Raw genomic sequence first — 16684 nt, 5'->3', positions numbered from 1 at the left:
ACAGATAGCTAATAAGATGCTAATGTTACATGAATGTTCCTCCACAAACATATCATTAACTAAATATCATTATTTCAATGACCAAAAGTGGTTGGTGCAGTGGTTTTGTTACAGTTTTATCGTTAGCTGCGCTCCTCCACTGGGGGCTGCCATTACAGTCTTCATCTCGCATCCGAACTCAGAGCTCTCTGAACATCTCCGAGTTTACAAGTTCTAATTATGAGTTCGAGCAGGGTTACAAGGCATTTTTCCAAGTGGCAGGTCGGAAATGTACCAGTTACCAGCACCCTGGCACGAGGAGGAGGGAATTCATGAAAACAACAAGTGGTCGACCTTGGTTTTCCCTTGTAATATGTGGTTACTGTTGAGTCTGGTCATATTGCCCAGCCATAAAAGATAAAATTACAGCAGCAGCGACAAAAAGATGACCCAGTCCACGGCTCTATTTCTGACGGGGAAGGCATTGGGAAAATGGTTCATTGTATAATTTTGTAACAAGACTGACGTGATAAGAGTAGAGGCAGAACAGAAGCAAGAAAAAGCAGACACCCACAACCTTCTTCCTGAAAAACACCCGGGTGATATTTAAGAACTGAAAGAATGATTACAGCCTAAAAAAGTTGAAGTAATGACAAGCAAGTCAACCTATTTAAACGCTGTTGTTTCATGCTAATTTACCCAAGTTCAACGAGGACCTATCTGATTCCGGCACAGCATGTCTAGGAGCACCATATATGAAGACATCTTTCGACTGTAGTGCTATTTCTAGAACAAAAGGCTCTTCACTATATCATGATCCTCTCTGGGGGGCCTCCTACATTTCCCACGAGGCCCCTCTCTCCCGCACACCTGCCGTGCTTGTCTGCGGGGTTGCTCTGTTAATTAGCTAACATACAGCGGTACGTGGCGCTAACAAGACGGCTACCTCTGACAGCGCAAACACGTCTCCCGGATGTTTCCCGGACGCTAACAGCATACCAGCATACCAGCGGTGGGCTACGGGGGGGCTATTAGCGCCATACCTCAGCTGAATCGAGCTCCCCGCCTATAGCACCTGCCAACCGATCACTCAGGGGCGAGGAAATGCGCTCGATGGATCGTAACTGGGAGAAAAGCATGACCAATTCACTGATGGAATTAGGTGATCCTTATAAATGGGAAATGAGGTGCGGGTAAACCAGATGTGGCCACGCTTGTCGCTAGGTCACCTTAGCATCGCACCTTGGGCAACACTGAGAACAGGTCTGCGTATTTAGGAGCTTGTTCCGCTTTGTTGGTTTCGTCGATGGTTGCTGAGCTTTAGGACATCTTGGTATTTCGCTTTGCACAGATTAAAATATTGCGCATGAAGGGCAACCAAGTGAAAGTAATCCAACCCAGACATCAGAGCAGCCATGGATTGATAAGCTAATTCAGGAAACTGCATCCATTTCCAGTGTTTGGAAAGACCTTTTCTGTCTCGCGCACTCCTTGAGTCTTTCTTTCCTACACAAAGCACTGCTAATCTCAAGGGTGCAGTCAATCATTTACAAAATGGTCACCTGCACTCAGATTTGATGGCATTCAGCAGTGTGTTGTGCTCAAAATAAAGCTCTTTCCGTCAGACCTTTTGCAGCAAAGCATCATTAAAATGAACTTTTCTCTGACAATCACAATGAAATACTGATCAGTTTCAGGTTCTTGTTGGTAATTCCAAGGACCTCCTGCTAATTTTATGCGAACCCAAGACCTAATGGAGACAGAATGTGTTGTGAGGCTTCAAAGTTTGATTTCAGTTTTAACAGGTTTCGAAGTTGAGCGGTGTGATGAAGCTGTATGACCTTGTATATGAAGGAAGTATGGAGGAGCGCTTCCACCGCAGAGCATTTGAAGCTCAGGACAGGGAGACACAATCAATCTGAATGGATTTCCTAGAGTGAAAATCCAAGTCAAACAACCTAGCAGAAGCATTCTAGTAATTAATGATGTCGTTTGGGTGTTTGTGAACAAAACGGCGTAAGATGCTAATTACAAAATCATAACATGTCGCTGCATATGAGAAATAGCGTCACAAAACGGCCGTCCAGATCCATTCTCGAAATAAAAATGACACATTGCGGATGGGCTTGACTCCTTTTTCCAACACAGACCCCATATAACGGCGCCTCATCTGTCTCTTGTGGCTTCTCCATTACCTGGGCCGTATTGTTGACAGATGACCCGGTGTTTTAGCCCTCCTCATCAATTCGCCTCATAGTTTACCTGCCCCCTTTTATTTGCTACATCCCCCGCAGCAGCCGGAGTGGCACGGCGATAGGAAACGAGGTCGTCGCCTGTCAATTCGAGATTTCCCAGGCCGATAGACGCGCAGGGCCTTAAAGCTGTAGCCGCGAGTCGGTTTGACAGTAGTGCGACGGTGGGCTATCCCTGACATATTACGACTGCTGGACTGCACTAAGACAGACAAAGGAAACTGCACTGTGATAGTTATCTGCAGAGAAAGGTTACGGCAAGTGATCAGATGCCATTACGTCAAGGGTTCTGGAAGTTCCGCCGTAAATTGTGCCCCCCCTCCGCTTCCATTAGTTTACATAGGGCTGCAGACGTCAAGAGAAAATCTGTTCTACACGGACAAAAAGCAATTCTCAGGCCGCCCGGAGAAACAGTGCAGTGTTGACCTGTTGGTGCAAATGAGCATTGGACATTTCACACAAATCAATCTTGTATTGGCACTTCAGCCGGATACAATGAAGTGCCGATCCGTGGCAAGAAGAGGCAAAAGTGGGCGGGGCGGAATAAGGTGAACAGAAATAGCTATTCCAAGTAGCTCAAAAGGCAAAGGGGAGAGTGGGTGTTTATATGAACACATTGATAAGTGATTGACAGATGCTACAGGTTGCGATTGGGAAGATACAGTTGCAATTATACACTGACTTTTTCTAGTGTTTTGGGTCAGACACACGTCTCAGGGCTGAACGATATTGAAATAAGATGTCTGTGTAGGCTCTCAGTCGTACAGGAGTGTGCCGTTTCAATGCAAGGTTCTTGAGTCGTCTTCTGTGCTCTGTTGTTGAACTGTCGAACGTGTCGCCTCTCGTCCAGCAACACTAAAGTTCAGTTCAGCCCACAGTCCAGATAAATACTGTGGAGAGTAGCCGTTAATAAAGGGGAGGGACTTAGCCAAGCGGAACTCCTCCCCATGGTCTTTATCTGGTCTGTGGGCTGAACTGAAGGTGCTCTGACGAAGGCTTTTGGATGAGAGGCGAAACGTTCCACACTTCAACTACAACTACACTTCAATATTGAAGACATTGAAGTAACTTTCCCTTCTGGAAACGCCACCTTAACATGGTGGAGGGGTTTGAGCTTTGTTTTTGGCTGAGTTTGCAAAAATCAAAAGTCAATCTCAGTCAGACGAAGACTTTAGTGATATTGCGATATATTGTGGCTTCTTGGGATACGGATATTGCATCACCTCATATCACAATACGATATATTTTGCGATATATTGTGCAGCCCTAGCCTTCTCCAGCACATCCCAAAGATCCTCAATTGGGGTTAAGATCTGGACTCTGAGGTAGGACAAGTTGGAATGGTAGCAAAGACCTACCATTCCATTGACCAAGCTCATCATTTTGGTTCATCACCGCCTTGGTAAGACTGGAAGTGCCCACTCCAGCTGCTTATTCGAAATCTTGACGATCATCTTTCCATCCAACACCACCCTCGACGACACACCCGCTTCCCTCTCGCTCTCCCTCTCTCCTTCCTTCTCTCTCCCGAGGCCAATTACCTTCCATCAAGCAGGAAGCCGGATGCCGCATTAAAAGACATGGGGGTATATTAAGCCACTCATACAGACGATATGCTCTTTTTGCTAAAGCTGCGAGCCCTATATAAGATAATGAGGGTGACACACCTGGTCCTCTGGCAACATCTGACTCCAACAGGGCGCGTGCATGTTGGATGAGTTTACCTTTGCGATGGGAGAGGTTACAGCAGCTTGTCAATTATGCATCAGGAATGGCGTTTGACGTTTTAATTAACCTTGTAAAAGCACCGTTATGTCCTATCGCATATTGCATCTGTAATGTGCAGGGGATGTGCTTGGGCCATTTGTAAACATGGAGATTGTAATATAGAATATATAGAAAGCACTGGCGATGTAAACATGACAGCCTTGATATGGATCTGATACTTTGACTTTCTGGAGGCTTTTAATCATGTTCTGACGGTGCACTTTTGGACATTTCTGTTCTCAACATTTTTAAACCCCATAATCCATTACCAAGCTTGTTCTGCGCTGTGCTACTCTCAAAGTGTGTCCTTCACGACACCATCGATTTGCCAGCATGCTGTGCCATACCCACTGCAGCCAGCACAGGGCGCTAAAGGTCAATTTGAAATCTATACCAATCTAGTCTCTTGACTAGGGGTGTCAAGTCTTTCATAGACGGCCACATATTGAAGTTTATAGCGTGTTGAGGTGGTCATTGCAGTGAAAACATTCAACTGGGTTCATTTAAGAGACGTTTTATTTGTGCTATACACCTTTATTTAGACTTGGAAGCTTAAAGCAGTACTAAGTAACTTGTTTGCCTTAATAAATCCTTTCTGTAGTCCCTCTGGGGGAAATACAAGTGTTGATGGGATGATTGGGGGGCCTTTCATCTCCCCCTGGTGTCTCTGTTCAGAAAACCATAATTGCAACTTCGCTGCCACCAGGTCTGAGTCACCAATACACACTAATGGAATCATGAGGCAGAAGCTAACAGGCTAACGGGCAACAAGCTAACTGTGGGCTAGCACCACTTAAACAGTATTTACAGTCAAGTTTGAGTGAAAAAAATGATCTCCATTGTGTAATTGGATGTACAATATCTCTCTCTCCCTTTGTCCGTGAGAGTAAATACAACGCTGACAGAAAAGACAATTAATGAGTAAGAAACTGCAACATGCTACGACACCCGCAGTGGCGCTTATGGCCTATAGGGGTGGGAGACTATAATTGTGCAGAATTATAAAATGTGCAGTAAAAAGTATGTGTGCCAATGCAACAAATAGCTTAAGGGCCGCCATAAATTAGTCTACGGGCTGCATTTGGCCCTCGAGCCACACTTTGTGCACCACTGCTCTTGACTTTTTACTCTTTTGTTTACATAGAAATCTTTTTTTTTTTCATGTAAAATATCTATAATGAAGAAACTAAAGTAATGTTTTAGGCCCCAGTCATGCATAATATATGTCTACTTTAAATAACTAGTACTAACACCATGACTTCTACTGCATCTAACTGAGAGGTACATTTTAAATTCCAAATGTACTTGTTTTTCCCCAATCTCAAAGAATCTCAAAAGGCATTCGGTCACTATTCCTGTGCTCCATCATCGTATAAGATTCTTGGACCCTAGTATTGATAATGCAAAGAAAATGTCAATAGAAAATGTCTGTATAAAGCACATTAGAATCCAAAACACTGAGTTATTCTGAACAGCCTCATCGAGCACCAAACTCAAAAGTTTAAAACTCGTATCTTTAAACCAGTGATTTTATCTGCTTGGCAACATAAAGCCAAGAAAAGTCGGAGCAAATGCTTAAAAAGTTGCGTAGCTTGTTAAGCTTTCACAAAACTCCTGATTACATAACCATTCTCAAACTTTTCATGTGGGTATAAAACGGTGGCGGGGATCTAGGTTAACCTTGATATTTCTTTATTTCCGCTTTTGCAAAAACACTGGCACCACCCTGTAGCGATTTCTGTTTTAAAAGCCCAAAACAGTTTGTGAAATTAGGCCAACCTGTCCCTTAGTGCCTCACTGGGCTACCTGCCAACATCAGGAGCAGACAGGGAGTTTATTAGCCTGTCTTAGCCGCGTCTTCTGGGAGCACAAACCCAAAAGAGTGCATTCGGTGAAAACATTTTGACACATTTGGACTCAGAGCTTCACAAGACGAGACGAAATGCAACGTTCAGAAACTATAATGAAAATAATTGCAAACATTTCTTAGCAAAACGGCCAAGAAACACAACCAAAACATGGCTAACTTGGGCTAACACTTCCTGACATGAACGGGTCACAGTGCAATTACAATTCTTTCCCCATAAATTGCTCCGCCCTACTTACAGTACAAGCCGTTTTCTGCGCTCTCACCCACATGCATTAGTGGGTGTTTGACAGTGCAGCCTCATTCACTCACACAATGGACGGTGCAATTTGGCCAATCTGCCTTTCGCCAGCCAGCGCTACCTTTGTGTCATTGCGCGACTAATTTGGCCCTGCATGATTGCGATGACTTTGAAGATAATGGCTCACGTGGCCTTGACAGCTCATTATGGCTGTGGTTAGAATTTAAATAAAAAACACACACTGCTTTAAGATCTTGCAGAGGTTTTGAATGTGGCCAAGGCAAAGCTGCTGCTAAAACTTTAATCCTTAATGAAATAAAGGTTGTTGTTGCGTTGTACTCTCCAAACACGGCTGCATCTGTAGCGGATCAATATTATCCGTGAGTAAAGAGAAAGAAAAAGATCCAAACTAGATTGAGGAGGCTAAACTTAAGTTCTTTGTTTCTTCATTTAACATTCACTGTCACAGCACGACAGCCACCTTTTCTTTCTAAAGTCAAAGAACACTTTGTACATGCACTCTTATGCACTCTTATTTCCTTGTTAATTCTAATAATTCTTAAACAAATGTGCAGTTTTTTTTAAATCTAAATTTACATATAAAATGTGTTGTTTCTTTTAACCAAATATACACAATATGAAATTGAAAAAAAAGAGTATAATATAAGTCTAATGATATGGCATAGACATAGATATTCTAAAATGTCATAAATGTAGGTAATCTATAGTCCATGGGGGTCCATGAAATGTTTGTAAATGTGAACTCGGTGTATTGTAAACTTATTGAAGTCAGCAAATGTATTTAAGTGCCTTATTTGTCATTGTACGATATTGTGTTCAGGTGTTAGTCCTGAGCCGCTGTGGGCCGACCTGACCAGCATGTTTTTGCAGGTAGAGGAAATTGTAGCACCCGGATGGCTGCCTTCAGTGCTCCTCTGAAATCCTCCTGGGTTTGTCCCTGTTTCAGAGCGTGGTGTCCTGCACTGGTCAGCTCCACCTCCTGCTTCCTCCTTGCAGCTCCCTCCGTTCCACAACAAAAATATGCCTTCTCACAGTAATACTGTGGCTTGAACCACCAATGATGCAGACTCAAAGTAATCTGGTGGTGCTATAAAAGGTAAATGGTAAATAGTCTCAAATTGTATAGGGCTTCATTAGTACTTTACAGCAAGGAACCATTCACACATTCACACTCTCATTCATACACCAATGTACAGCTGTAAGCAGATGCTGGAGGCAACGTGGGTGACGTGTCTTGCCTAAGGACACAACGACAGTGTGCTGGGATTCAAACCCCCGACCTTCTGATCATGTGACGAGCCACCTGTGCCACCTGTGCTATACAGGATGGATTTTCATGAGTTTGTGACCTCACAATTCCAGAACACCTGGAGGAACATGATCAACATTTCAGACAAAACCATAGGAAACAAGAATCTTTTTCCGTCCACTTATGTGATAAGGTGAACTTGAGCTAATTCCAAAACAGCCTCGTCTCAATGCTGTTCTTTGTGAGCTATAGGGTTCAATAATCTCATTCCTCACTTATACTTTTACCAGACTAGAATATAAAAACACAATGTACCCAATATATGCTTTTAAAAATATCTCCTCCATCCCACAGATTCTTAGCTGACATCTTACTTTTTTGCCTCTGAGTGGAGTTTGACAGGGCTGCCTTGAAACTCGCTGAAGTTCCTAATGAAAGCAGCCTTCTCTCTCTGCCTCAGAATCCAGTTTTGAAGTGAGCACAGCTTCAGCACCAGCGGAATCTATTTAGCCGCGCTCTGATCTCGCTCCCCGTCGGAAAAAAAAAAACGGAAAAAAAACAACCCTCAGAGGTGATTAGCGCACCTTTCTTGTGCGCAACGTAGCATCTGCCGGCGCAAAGAAAACTCGCCCTGTCAAGCTGCCCCTGCCAGGTGGGGTCCCGGACGAGCCCCCAACAAGCCAGGCCCCCGCCTTCCCTCCTCCCCGAGACGCTTCACTACAGTCGCTTCTTTTCTGCAAGTCTTTGATCGCGTTCCTGTCTCTCCTCGAGTCAGTGATGCCTCTCTAAAAATTCAACTTCTCATATCTTCGGCGTTCTTTGCTGTCTCAAAATAGCATTTTCTTTGGTCCTATTAGATAACCAAAACAGAACGATGCTTGCATTATCTGAGCCACAAATAAACACACATCCTATGCCGAGCTCCAACCTTTAGTGTGCTTTAGTTGAGAATTCTTATGGTCAACAACAAGTCAAACACTGGTCACAGTTTGTCTGGAAAATGACAACGCCCTGGCTATAGATAAAGAGATGACTTCAAACACTGTGGCCCTTGTATGGGGCGCAGTCTGAATAGGTAATTGCAGGTGACGAACTCAGAAAGCATGGCTTAGCGATAGAACAACAAATCACTTCTGAACGCAATTGACCAAACAGCAGGTCATTAGAGCAATAATGAAGCAGTTAATCATAGGCAAAGAAAACATTGGTGAAAAACTCTCCTCCTGATACAAGTGGATATTAGAATCTCCTTTCATTATTCAAAAGGTATAGAACGCAACATTTCTCTCAATAGGTGTTTTACTTGATTTGGTGGACTTTACTAGGGCTGCACAATACATCGCAAAAAAATTATCTTATCGTGATATTAGGTGTTGCAATATCTGGATCGCAAGAAGCCACAATATACCGCAACATCACAGACATTTTTTTTGCAAACTCACCCCAAAAACAATGCGTTAACTTTATAAATGTGTGAATGTTCAGTATTAGTTAAACATATGCTAATTTAGCTCAATTTTAGTCTTGTTTTGGTTCTGATTGAGTTACCGTATTTTCCGGACTAAAAGTCGCACTGTTTTTCATAGTTTGGCTGTGGGTGCGACTTATACTCAGGTGTGACTTACATATAAAAATAAACAATCTCACAATATTTTCACACTGACAGCTGCTAGAGGGCGCTCTGCTACTCCTGCATCACTGAAGATTAAAAAAAAAAAAAAGGTAATCGAGCAGCAGAAAGAGTTTGAAGTGAGAGAGAAACTTGTGAAGGACTGGTGAAAAGTGCAGGTTACTCTTACAGCAATGAAGACAACAAAAAAAGCTAGCCACGAGCTAAAAGCTAGATGATCACAGCTCAAGGAATGAGTTTGCAAATGAGAGCTTGAACAGCGTGCTGCCGGAAGAGGCTCGTCAATGGTGCAGTTACGCCTCCAGGCCAAGGTAGATGCCAAGGCTGGTGTGACTTATACTCCGGAGCGACTTATAGTCCGGAAAATACGGTACTTAAAATGTGTGTTTAATTAGAATAGAACATATCGTGTTGAAATGGTTGAGTGAAAAATCGGAATATCGTTATTGCGACATTGCACAACGGTATCGCATATCGCAAAATTTCTTCAACACCCCCCTTTTTTTACTGTGAGCAGCTTGTGTCTCCACAGATTCTTCTTCCAAATGCTTTTTTTCATAAATTGCTGCATTGCCGTTATCTATCTAAGCACCTTCAGGGCATGTTTTCTATCATTAGTTATGTTTGTGAGTTGTGGTTAGTTGTTCTTGTGAGATTCTTCATCTCCCACCACCTTTACCCCTGACTTATCAGCCTTTTTGTTCTGTTACAACGCTCTTTCAACCTTTTTGCATCTCCTCTCCGTGACCTTTTGATAGCCTTCTTTGTCTAGCTTCTCCAAAGGCGAAAAATACCCTTCGGCGGATTCAAAAGCCAGCTCTTCCTGCCCACACTGTAGCTGCGAGAAGGATAACCACTGAGCCAACCAAAAAAGGTGCTAAAAAGTGTGCTGCCTCGGTCTCATCCTGTTCCTCTTTTAGAAAAACGCTGACGAAGATTCAGCCTTGTTTTAGCACAATTAGCATTTCTTGTCCCAATAAGGCCTTTTTTTTTTTTACACGTCGGCTTCCCCAATTATACCCCCCGGGCTGCTCCGCTGGGCTTGGGAGGTTTGCTTAGCGGCTGGAATGGGATGGAAATGAATGCTGCGAGAGGCTTAACAAGTTTTTATCGGAGAAGCTCGGGCGGCTTTTTGTTGGAGAGGAGAAATGAACCGAGGATTGTGCAACTTTTACTCGTCTAAGATAAGAAACAGGACTACATTTTGTATCTTAGTTTAGGGCAGAGTCGCCTTTCATTTCCGAGCCATGTGAAGTTTGTATGTTTTTCAGGTGTTTCATGACCAGGGCTGGGAATCATCAAACGATACCAGTCTGGCATTGAAAAAGAATAAGGTTTAGGCACTACTGGTATCGAGAAAATGAAAGTAAAAAATATAAAATCTTTATATTCAAGGTTTGATACTGTTGGTCATGGCCAGTCTTAGCTCTAGAATAAAAGATGTTTTAATCTCAATGTGTTTTATCCTGGATAAATAAAGGACAAACAAAAATAAAATATATCAACATTGAAAAGTAAAAAAAAATGTAAACACAAGTTGAAATAAAATTGAAAAAATTGGGGAAAAGTGAAAAAAAAATGGGGAAAACAGGTTGAAAAATGTGTGGGGGAAAAAAAAAACATTTTGGGATATTGGGGAAAAAACATGAAAAAAAAAAATGGGAATAATTTGGGGACAGTATTCGAACAATGTGGAAAAAATATATTTAACCAGAATAGTCCCACTGAGATTAAGAATCTCTTTTTCAGGGGAGTCCTGGCCTCAGAGGGGAATGTATTGTACATGTTTTTAGTGGTAGGGGAAACCGGAGTACCCGGAGGAAACCTACGCAGACACGGGGAGAACATGCAAACTCCACACAGAAAGGCCCCATCCAGGTGGGAATCGAACCGACACAATGATAAATGAATTAATGCAAAAGAAAGGAAATGGAAGGAAAAGGAACATTATGAATCTGTTTTTTTGTTTCTATATGAAAAATATTCCAGTGTAGGCATAGAAAAAGTATTCAAATATCAGTATCGAAAACCAAGTATCGTTAAAGCACTGGTATCGGAAAAATGTTAACAGTAGCCAGCCCTATTCATGACTAATCCACTGGCTATACCATACAAGTACTTAAGAAGACTATGCACTGTCATTGAAGGATGGCCATCGACTACTTTGCCTGATCAAACACAAAATGCTTCTTAAGAAAGTTGACTTTGTTGTGCAGACTCTGGCCCTGGTGAAAATTGACTTGGCCCAATTATCTTGCCCCTGAACTAGAAGATCACTGGTTCAGCCCTACTCCCTGCATATGCTCCTTGGTTGTAGGAGGAGGATCGTCAGCGTTTTGGGAGCTGGATATGGCGCGGCGCTGTCACCGTCCCAACCGAAAGCCCTCATTATCCATTTCCCCGAGGAGACCAGCCCCCTGTGCTCCAGCCCGCGAAGCACACGTGGGACACACTGCGCTACCACTCTGCCAGCAAATGTCAAAACGCGGTGTAAAAATAACAAGCAGCTTGACCAGTCGTGTCTTTCGCTGAACTGGAGGCACAAAAAAAAAAAACACAAAAAAAAGTCCTTGGCGGGTACAGCGGGGGACAGAGGGAGAGCGTGCAAATTAATTCCAAAGTGCGATCCCAGTTGTCTCGTCCCTTTGGTTGATCATCTGCTGCCTTCACCAGCTCTTGGGAGGCAGCGGGGCTTCTTGGCATGCTAGTTAGCGTTAGCGCCCAGACCCTCGGCAATAACCGCGGGGGTTGCAGCTGCGGCCCAGGCAGTGGCCATTCATTTGCACCAATAACTGTGATGAGATTGGCGAAATTTGGAAATTAGGGGTGCCCGTTTTCCACGACTGGATTGGGTCTACGCCAAGACCAGGAAAAATCAAGAGTTTCCAGGTCCAGACAAGAACCACGACTCAACCAAGACCTGCACCAAGTTGTCGACGTACACAAGAGACGTCACACCAAGGAAGCCCATATATAACTCCGTGATTTCTAAATTTACTTCAGCCTGAGCTTGCGCCACGTTTGAAATCCCCCAGATATATCGACGTATGCTGTTTATGTGCTTGCCCGAGTTGTTTATTTCTTGCGGGGAAGGAGCGAGGACCGGAGCCAAGACGTGTTGCCATAGCGAGCAATTAACTAAGTGCTTTCTACTGTGGTGCGCTTTATACTCCAATTACAGACCGTCGTTTCAAACGGGGAGTTTTGTTCAAGCATTTCAGTTGTCAGTCCCGCATTTCATTCAGATTTTTTTTTTCCAATAGAGCTGGAATAATCTGAAGATGAAAATAACGTGTGTGTGTGTGGACAGATGGATTATGGACTTTCATAGGACAGGTTTTGTCTGTGTCCAGGAAAATCCAGAGGAAGAAGAAACAAACAAAGTCAACAGTATTACTCAAATCTGCACGAATGAGTCGATTTTCCATTAAGTTTTAAGGGAACTTGCGCCGATCACAACATGGGGACCACCTGTGCATCCCTTCATCTTTGTCGCCGACTCCTCCAGCCACAGCAAGTCAGCAGTCTGGGGACTATTATGCTTGCGTCCAGTTTACTACATGCTAGAAAATGATCAATGGAGGCTTTGAAGAGTAATCTCCTCCAGTTTTTTCTTTGCGTTCGCTTCACCTCAGCTCCGGAGCTCAAGGCGCAAAGTCAGTTTTTCAAAGCGGGAGTTACCTCGAGAACTAATCATCCAGTCGTTAGTATCGATCCATTTCTGCCCACACACTCGCCCCCCCACCCCACCACTCCCACCGGCTGCATGCAGTAATGTCACTTAAGAACACGCAAGCAAACCCATGTGGTGAGGAGGAAAAAAACTCATCAATCTCCATATTGCACTGGAGCCCCAATGACATGAAAGTGAAGGGCAAGTTCAACAAGGCAGACCATTGCCTTTCAACCAATCATCTCTGAAGTTCAGCACACTCTCTCAACCGTCTTCATTCTTTCAGCTACAACTTCCTTTCGCACCATCCCATGCAGCAGCAGAACTGTCAGCCCCTTCAGCCTCTACACCTTTGGATTATTTCCCCCAAAGCTTATCAGATGAATTCAACAAGGGCTGAAAGATTGCCATAAAGAAAGCACTCAAAGCTGACACTCACTTGGGTTTTGTTGCTGTACGGTTACCAGTGCTACCCTGTGACATCATCTGCACACCCTCTTGCAGCAATTTACTTAGCCGACCTTACACAGAAGTCCAAAATAAAAATGAGTAAGTAAGATCAACAAAAAGACTGCTATGGCGCGTGACAATAGGGGTAAATTCCCAATTGATTTATCCATAAACACCTACATATTCTCAACCTGACTGACTCTCTTCTGTTTCCTCTTCTGCAAATTAATAGCCGTGCTGTAAAAAAAAGAAATCTCCCTCTCTCCAGCCTCCAATCCCAATAAAAGTCATAAAAGTCGCATTCGCACAAGCAATGGGCCATAAAACGGGTCACCGCAGAGGTTGATTCCCTAAGCCTCCCCATTCTCAGCCTCACCATTTCCACCATTGGCGTGAAAAAAAAAGCAAAATGTCACAAATGAAAACGTAGCCGGTGGGACGAGAGGAGGCTTGACCAGTTTCGTAATGCAATTTGGGTCACCCGTTAGAAGGGAAAACCGGGGATATTTTTAAAGTTCCTGCCCGTAGCCTGGAGTGAGCAGGCGAACAGAGGGGACGGACACGTGTGGACATGCACAAGTACAAAAGGCGCCGCGTCCGGCCAATCGGCTGCGCGCTCACTCGGGACGACGCTTCGATGCATCATAATGGGGCCTGAGCTGTGGACATAATAGTGACAGCTGACGACAAGCATCTGGAATCGTCACTTCATTATGATGTCATCTGCATCACGGGCTCTAGAACTAGCTCAGCGCTGGTTAAGAGGAGGAGGTGACAATATATCAATTTTCCGATTTATCGCGACATTTTGCGGGACGATACGATACTTTTTATTCCAATATCGATACTTTTGATGACGTCATGCATATTAATGAGGCAGCAGTGCTCCACCGTGTCAATAGAGGCCAACAATGATCAAGAATTCAGTCAGGACAGCAGGGGGCAGCACTACAGTTTGAAGCACTTGGACCAAACACTGTCACAAATAAATTACTTTTTATAGTTATAAAGAAGATTCATTTGTTCATTTATTACTTTTTAAATAGGGCTGTGGTTTCTTGTTTATCTAAATGTAAATGAAGTCACTGACAGATCTATTGACCCATTTTCCGTGTGTAAATCAGGGATCATTTTTAAAAGTGGTACAAAGCACATGGAAAGAAATGTAAATGATGAACAATATGTAGTATGTTAAAAAAAAAGGTTAAAAGCAGCACGTTTTTATTTTATCGTGATGTATCGTAGATTATTTTTGTGCAAGACATCGATTATCGCAGTATCGATGTATCGTGAGATCAGCGTTATCGTAAGCCATGTACCGCGTATCGTATCGAATCGTGAGGTGCCCGGAGGTTCCCACCCCTTATGGTTCACGCCTGATTCAGTCTTTCTGGTTTCGTTCTGGAATTCAAAATGTTGATCCCACTTCCTCACCAACACATTCCCACGGGCGCAGACTTATGACATCACAACATTGAGACAGGTTCTTGGCAGTGATGTAATGCCATTAGCTCCTTTATTCATCTTGTAATAGCCCGTGACTGACTGGGGAGTCTCCTGTCTGCACAGCGCACATGTTTTCTTACTTCTGCGCGCTCTGCTTTATCGTCCAAACACAATTACGGCTTTAATCTCTCCTCTATAGCCACTCAATTCCGGCACTCCGAGCAAAATTGTTTGGAATAAGCAACCTGCAGCTGTTTTTTTTGCTTTTTTTTTTGCGCCACCGCTCCAACACCGCTGCCCCATGGTGTCTCGCGCTGGTGCTCGCCTTAACAGGAAGCCAAGCCCCTGTGTGTGTGTGTGCATCTCCTCGCCGCCCCGTAATGGACTGGCACGGGGCGGAATTAGATTCGCCACTGCAACGTAATCGCAAACGTGCCAGTGTCTATGCCGTTTCTGTGTCTGCGCCGCCGAGTTGGGGGGGGGGGGGGGGGGGGGGCTTCGCATGCATAATGTAGAAGCTGTAACAACATTTTGTGTCCTGCTCTCACTCACCATGTTGACTTCTGACACCATGTCTATGCTGGCCACGTCTATGCTCATGCCCACTGCAACGGGCGCCCCTGGGGAGACAGGTTTGGGGGGGGGGGTAAACAATGTTAGAGACAAACCGACATAAGACACAACGAGGGAGGAAGGGGAGGGCAAGGAGGGAGGGGCGATTGGATTAATTGGGGGAGAGGAGGGGGGGTTAACGTACCTCCAAAATCTGGACGTAGCCGTATATCATAGCCTTTCAGCAGCTTGTCCACCGTCTCCTTCACGAAAGACATGTTGCCCGGTTCATTGACGCTGCAACGCACAAACCAAACACAATAAACACATGAAAAATAATTAGCAGGGGAGGAGGGAGGGGGGGGATGACCACTTATCACCTTGACTTGCTTGATCCCCCCCCAGAGCAATAACCTTGACTGGTCCCAAAACGACAGGAGGGAAATCAACTCACCTTCGCGCGCAACACACTATAGACCCGACAACCAACAAGGAGAAGAGGCGAGATTTGCGAACCCTATGCAGAGCCAACATATCCTTTAATTTGTTTCCAAAAGAAAAAAGAAAAAGAAAAAAAAGAGGCAATTCCGGATCCCTCGTTGTTTACAGCAACAAGAACGAGAAGGAGACAAATCACTGGAGAGCAGGCGGCAGCTTCAGTCAACAGACGACGGACACGCTCGGAGGGAAATAATCCATTGATTGTTTTGGTTTTGTTTGTTTGTTTAATTTGAAGAAAAAGAAGGAAGAAAAAAAGAAGAAGAAGCGGAGTGATGTTTGGAGAGAGGGGGGAAAAAAGTCAGCGACTGAAATGTGAAATATGAGCTGACATCTCCGCGTTGAGAGGAGGAGGAGGAGGAGGAAAGGGGGGGGTAGAAGAGAAGAAAAACCGAGTGGCTTTCCCCTTGCGCTGCGCTCGCCGTGTGCGCTCTGGAGCAGGGGAGCAGGAGAGGGGCGCGTTTTACAGGGGGAGGCTGAAGCGCATATTGATGAGAAGGGTGCACATGGATGCCGCTGCTGCTCCAGTGCCGCCGCCGCCGCTTCTGCCGCGCGCGCTGCTGCTGCTGTTGCTGCTGCTGCTGCTGGTGGCGGCGAAAGGCTCGTTCAAATGAGAGAGACGTGAAGCCTCCCGACACTAGCGCACTCTAAAAAAAAAAAAAAAAAATCTATACATGTAGCCTACACGCGCGCCTCACTTGCTGCGGTAAAACGGTTAATCTCCTCCACTTCCACTTTACGCGCGAGGCGACCGTCCGCAGGGAGGAAGCGCGCGGATTACGCTAGAACCTATCGCATTAGATCCGTCCGCAATCGCCGAAACCGTACGCGCTAATGGACACGTGCCGAGTTTGCGCAAGTTAAGGCATAGTTGGGACTCACTTTCCCAGAATGCAACCCGATCCCCCTGCTACGCGAGAGAAGGCGCCCGACTCCGAATGCGATGACGTGATTGGGCAATTTGGTCGAGGCGTGAAACTGCATCAGAATGTGTATGAACATGATGTTTGAGTGATAAGTGGTGCACCGCGGGACGGGGGGTTTTCGGGGATTTCTGCG

At 44.7% G+C, this 16684-nt stretch overlaps 1 protein-coding gene across 4 annotated transcripts in view; it reads right to left on the bottom strand.

Annotated features, from left to right (window-relative positions):
* Positions 1 to 16684, bottom strand: part of LOC306982064 (gamma-aminobutyric acid receptor subunit beta-3-like) — a 73880-nt gene that overhangs the window by 54995 nt on the left and 2201 nt on the right. For 2 of the 4 annotated variants that reach the window (XM_079581843.1, XM_079581844.1), the window contains exons 2-3: positions 15333 to 15424; positions 15128 to 15195 (exon numbers count right to left, since the gene is read on the bottom strand). In XM_079581843.1, the coding sequence (XP_079437969.1) occupies positions 15128 to 15195; positions 15333 to 15405 (141 nt within the window). In that variant the 5' untranslated portion in view covers positions 15406 to 15424. Of the gene's footprint in view, positions 1 to 15127; positions 15196 to 15332; positions 15425 to 15581; positions 16550 to 16684 lie in introns of those variants that run through there. The other 2 variants (XM_079581842.1, XM_079581841.1) reach the window with 2 other exon arrangements.

Source organism: Gobius niger (genome assembly GCF_951799975.1).
Source record: "Gobius niger genome assembly, chromosome: 23".
NCBI classification, from domain to species: Eukaryota; Metazoa; Chordata; class Actinopteri; order Gobiiformes; family Gobiidae; genus Gobius; species Gobius niger.
This window is presented reverse-complemented; position numbering and strand designations above follow the sequence as displayed.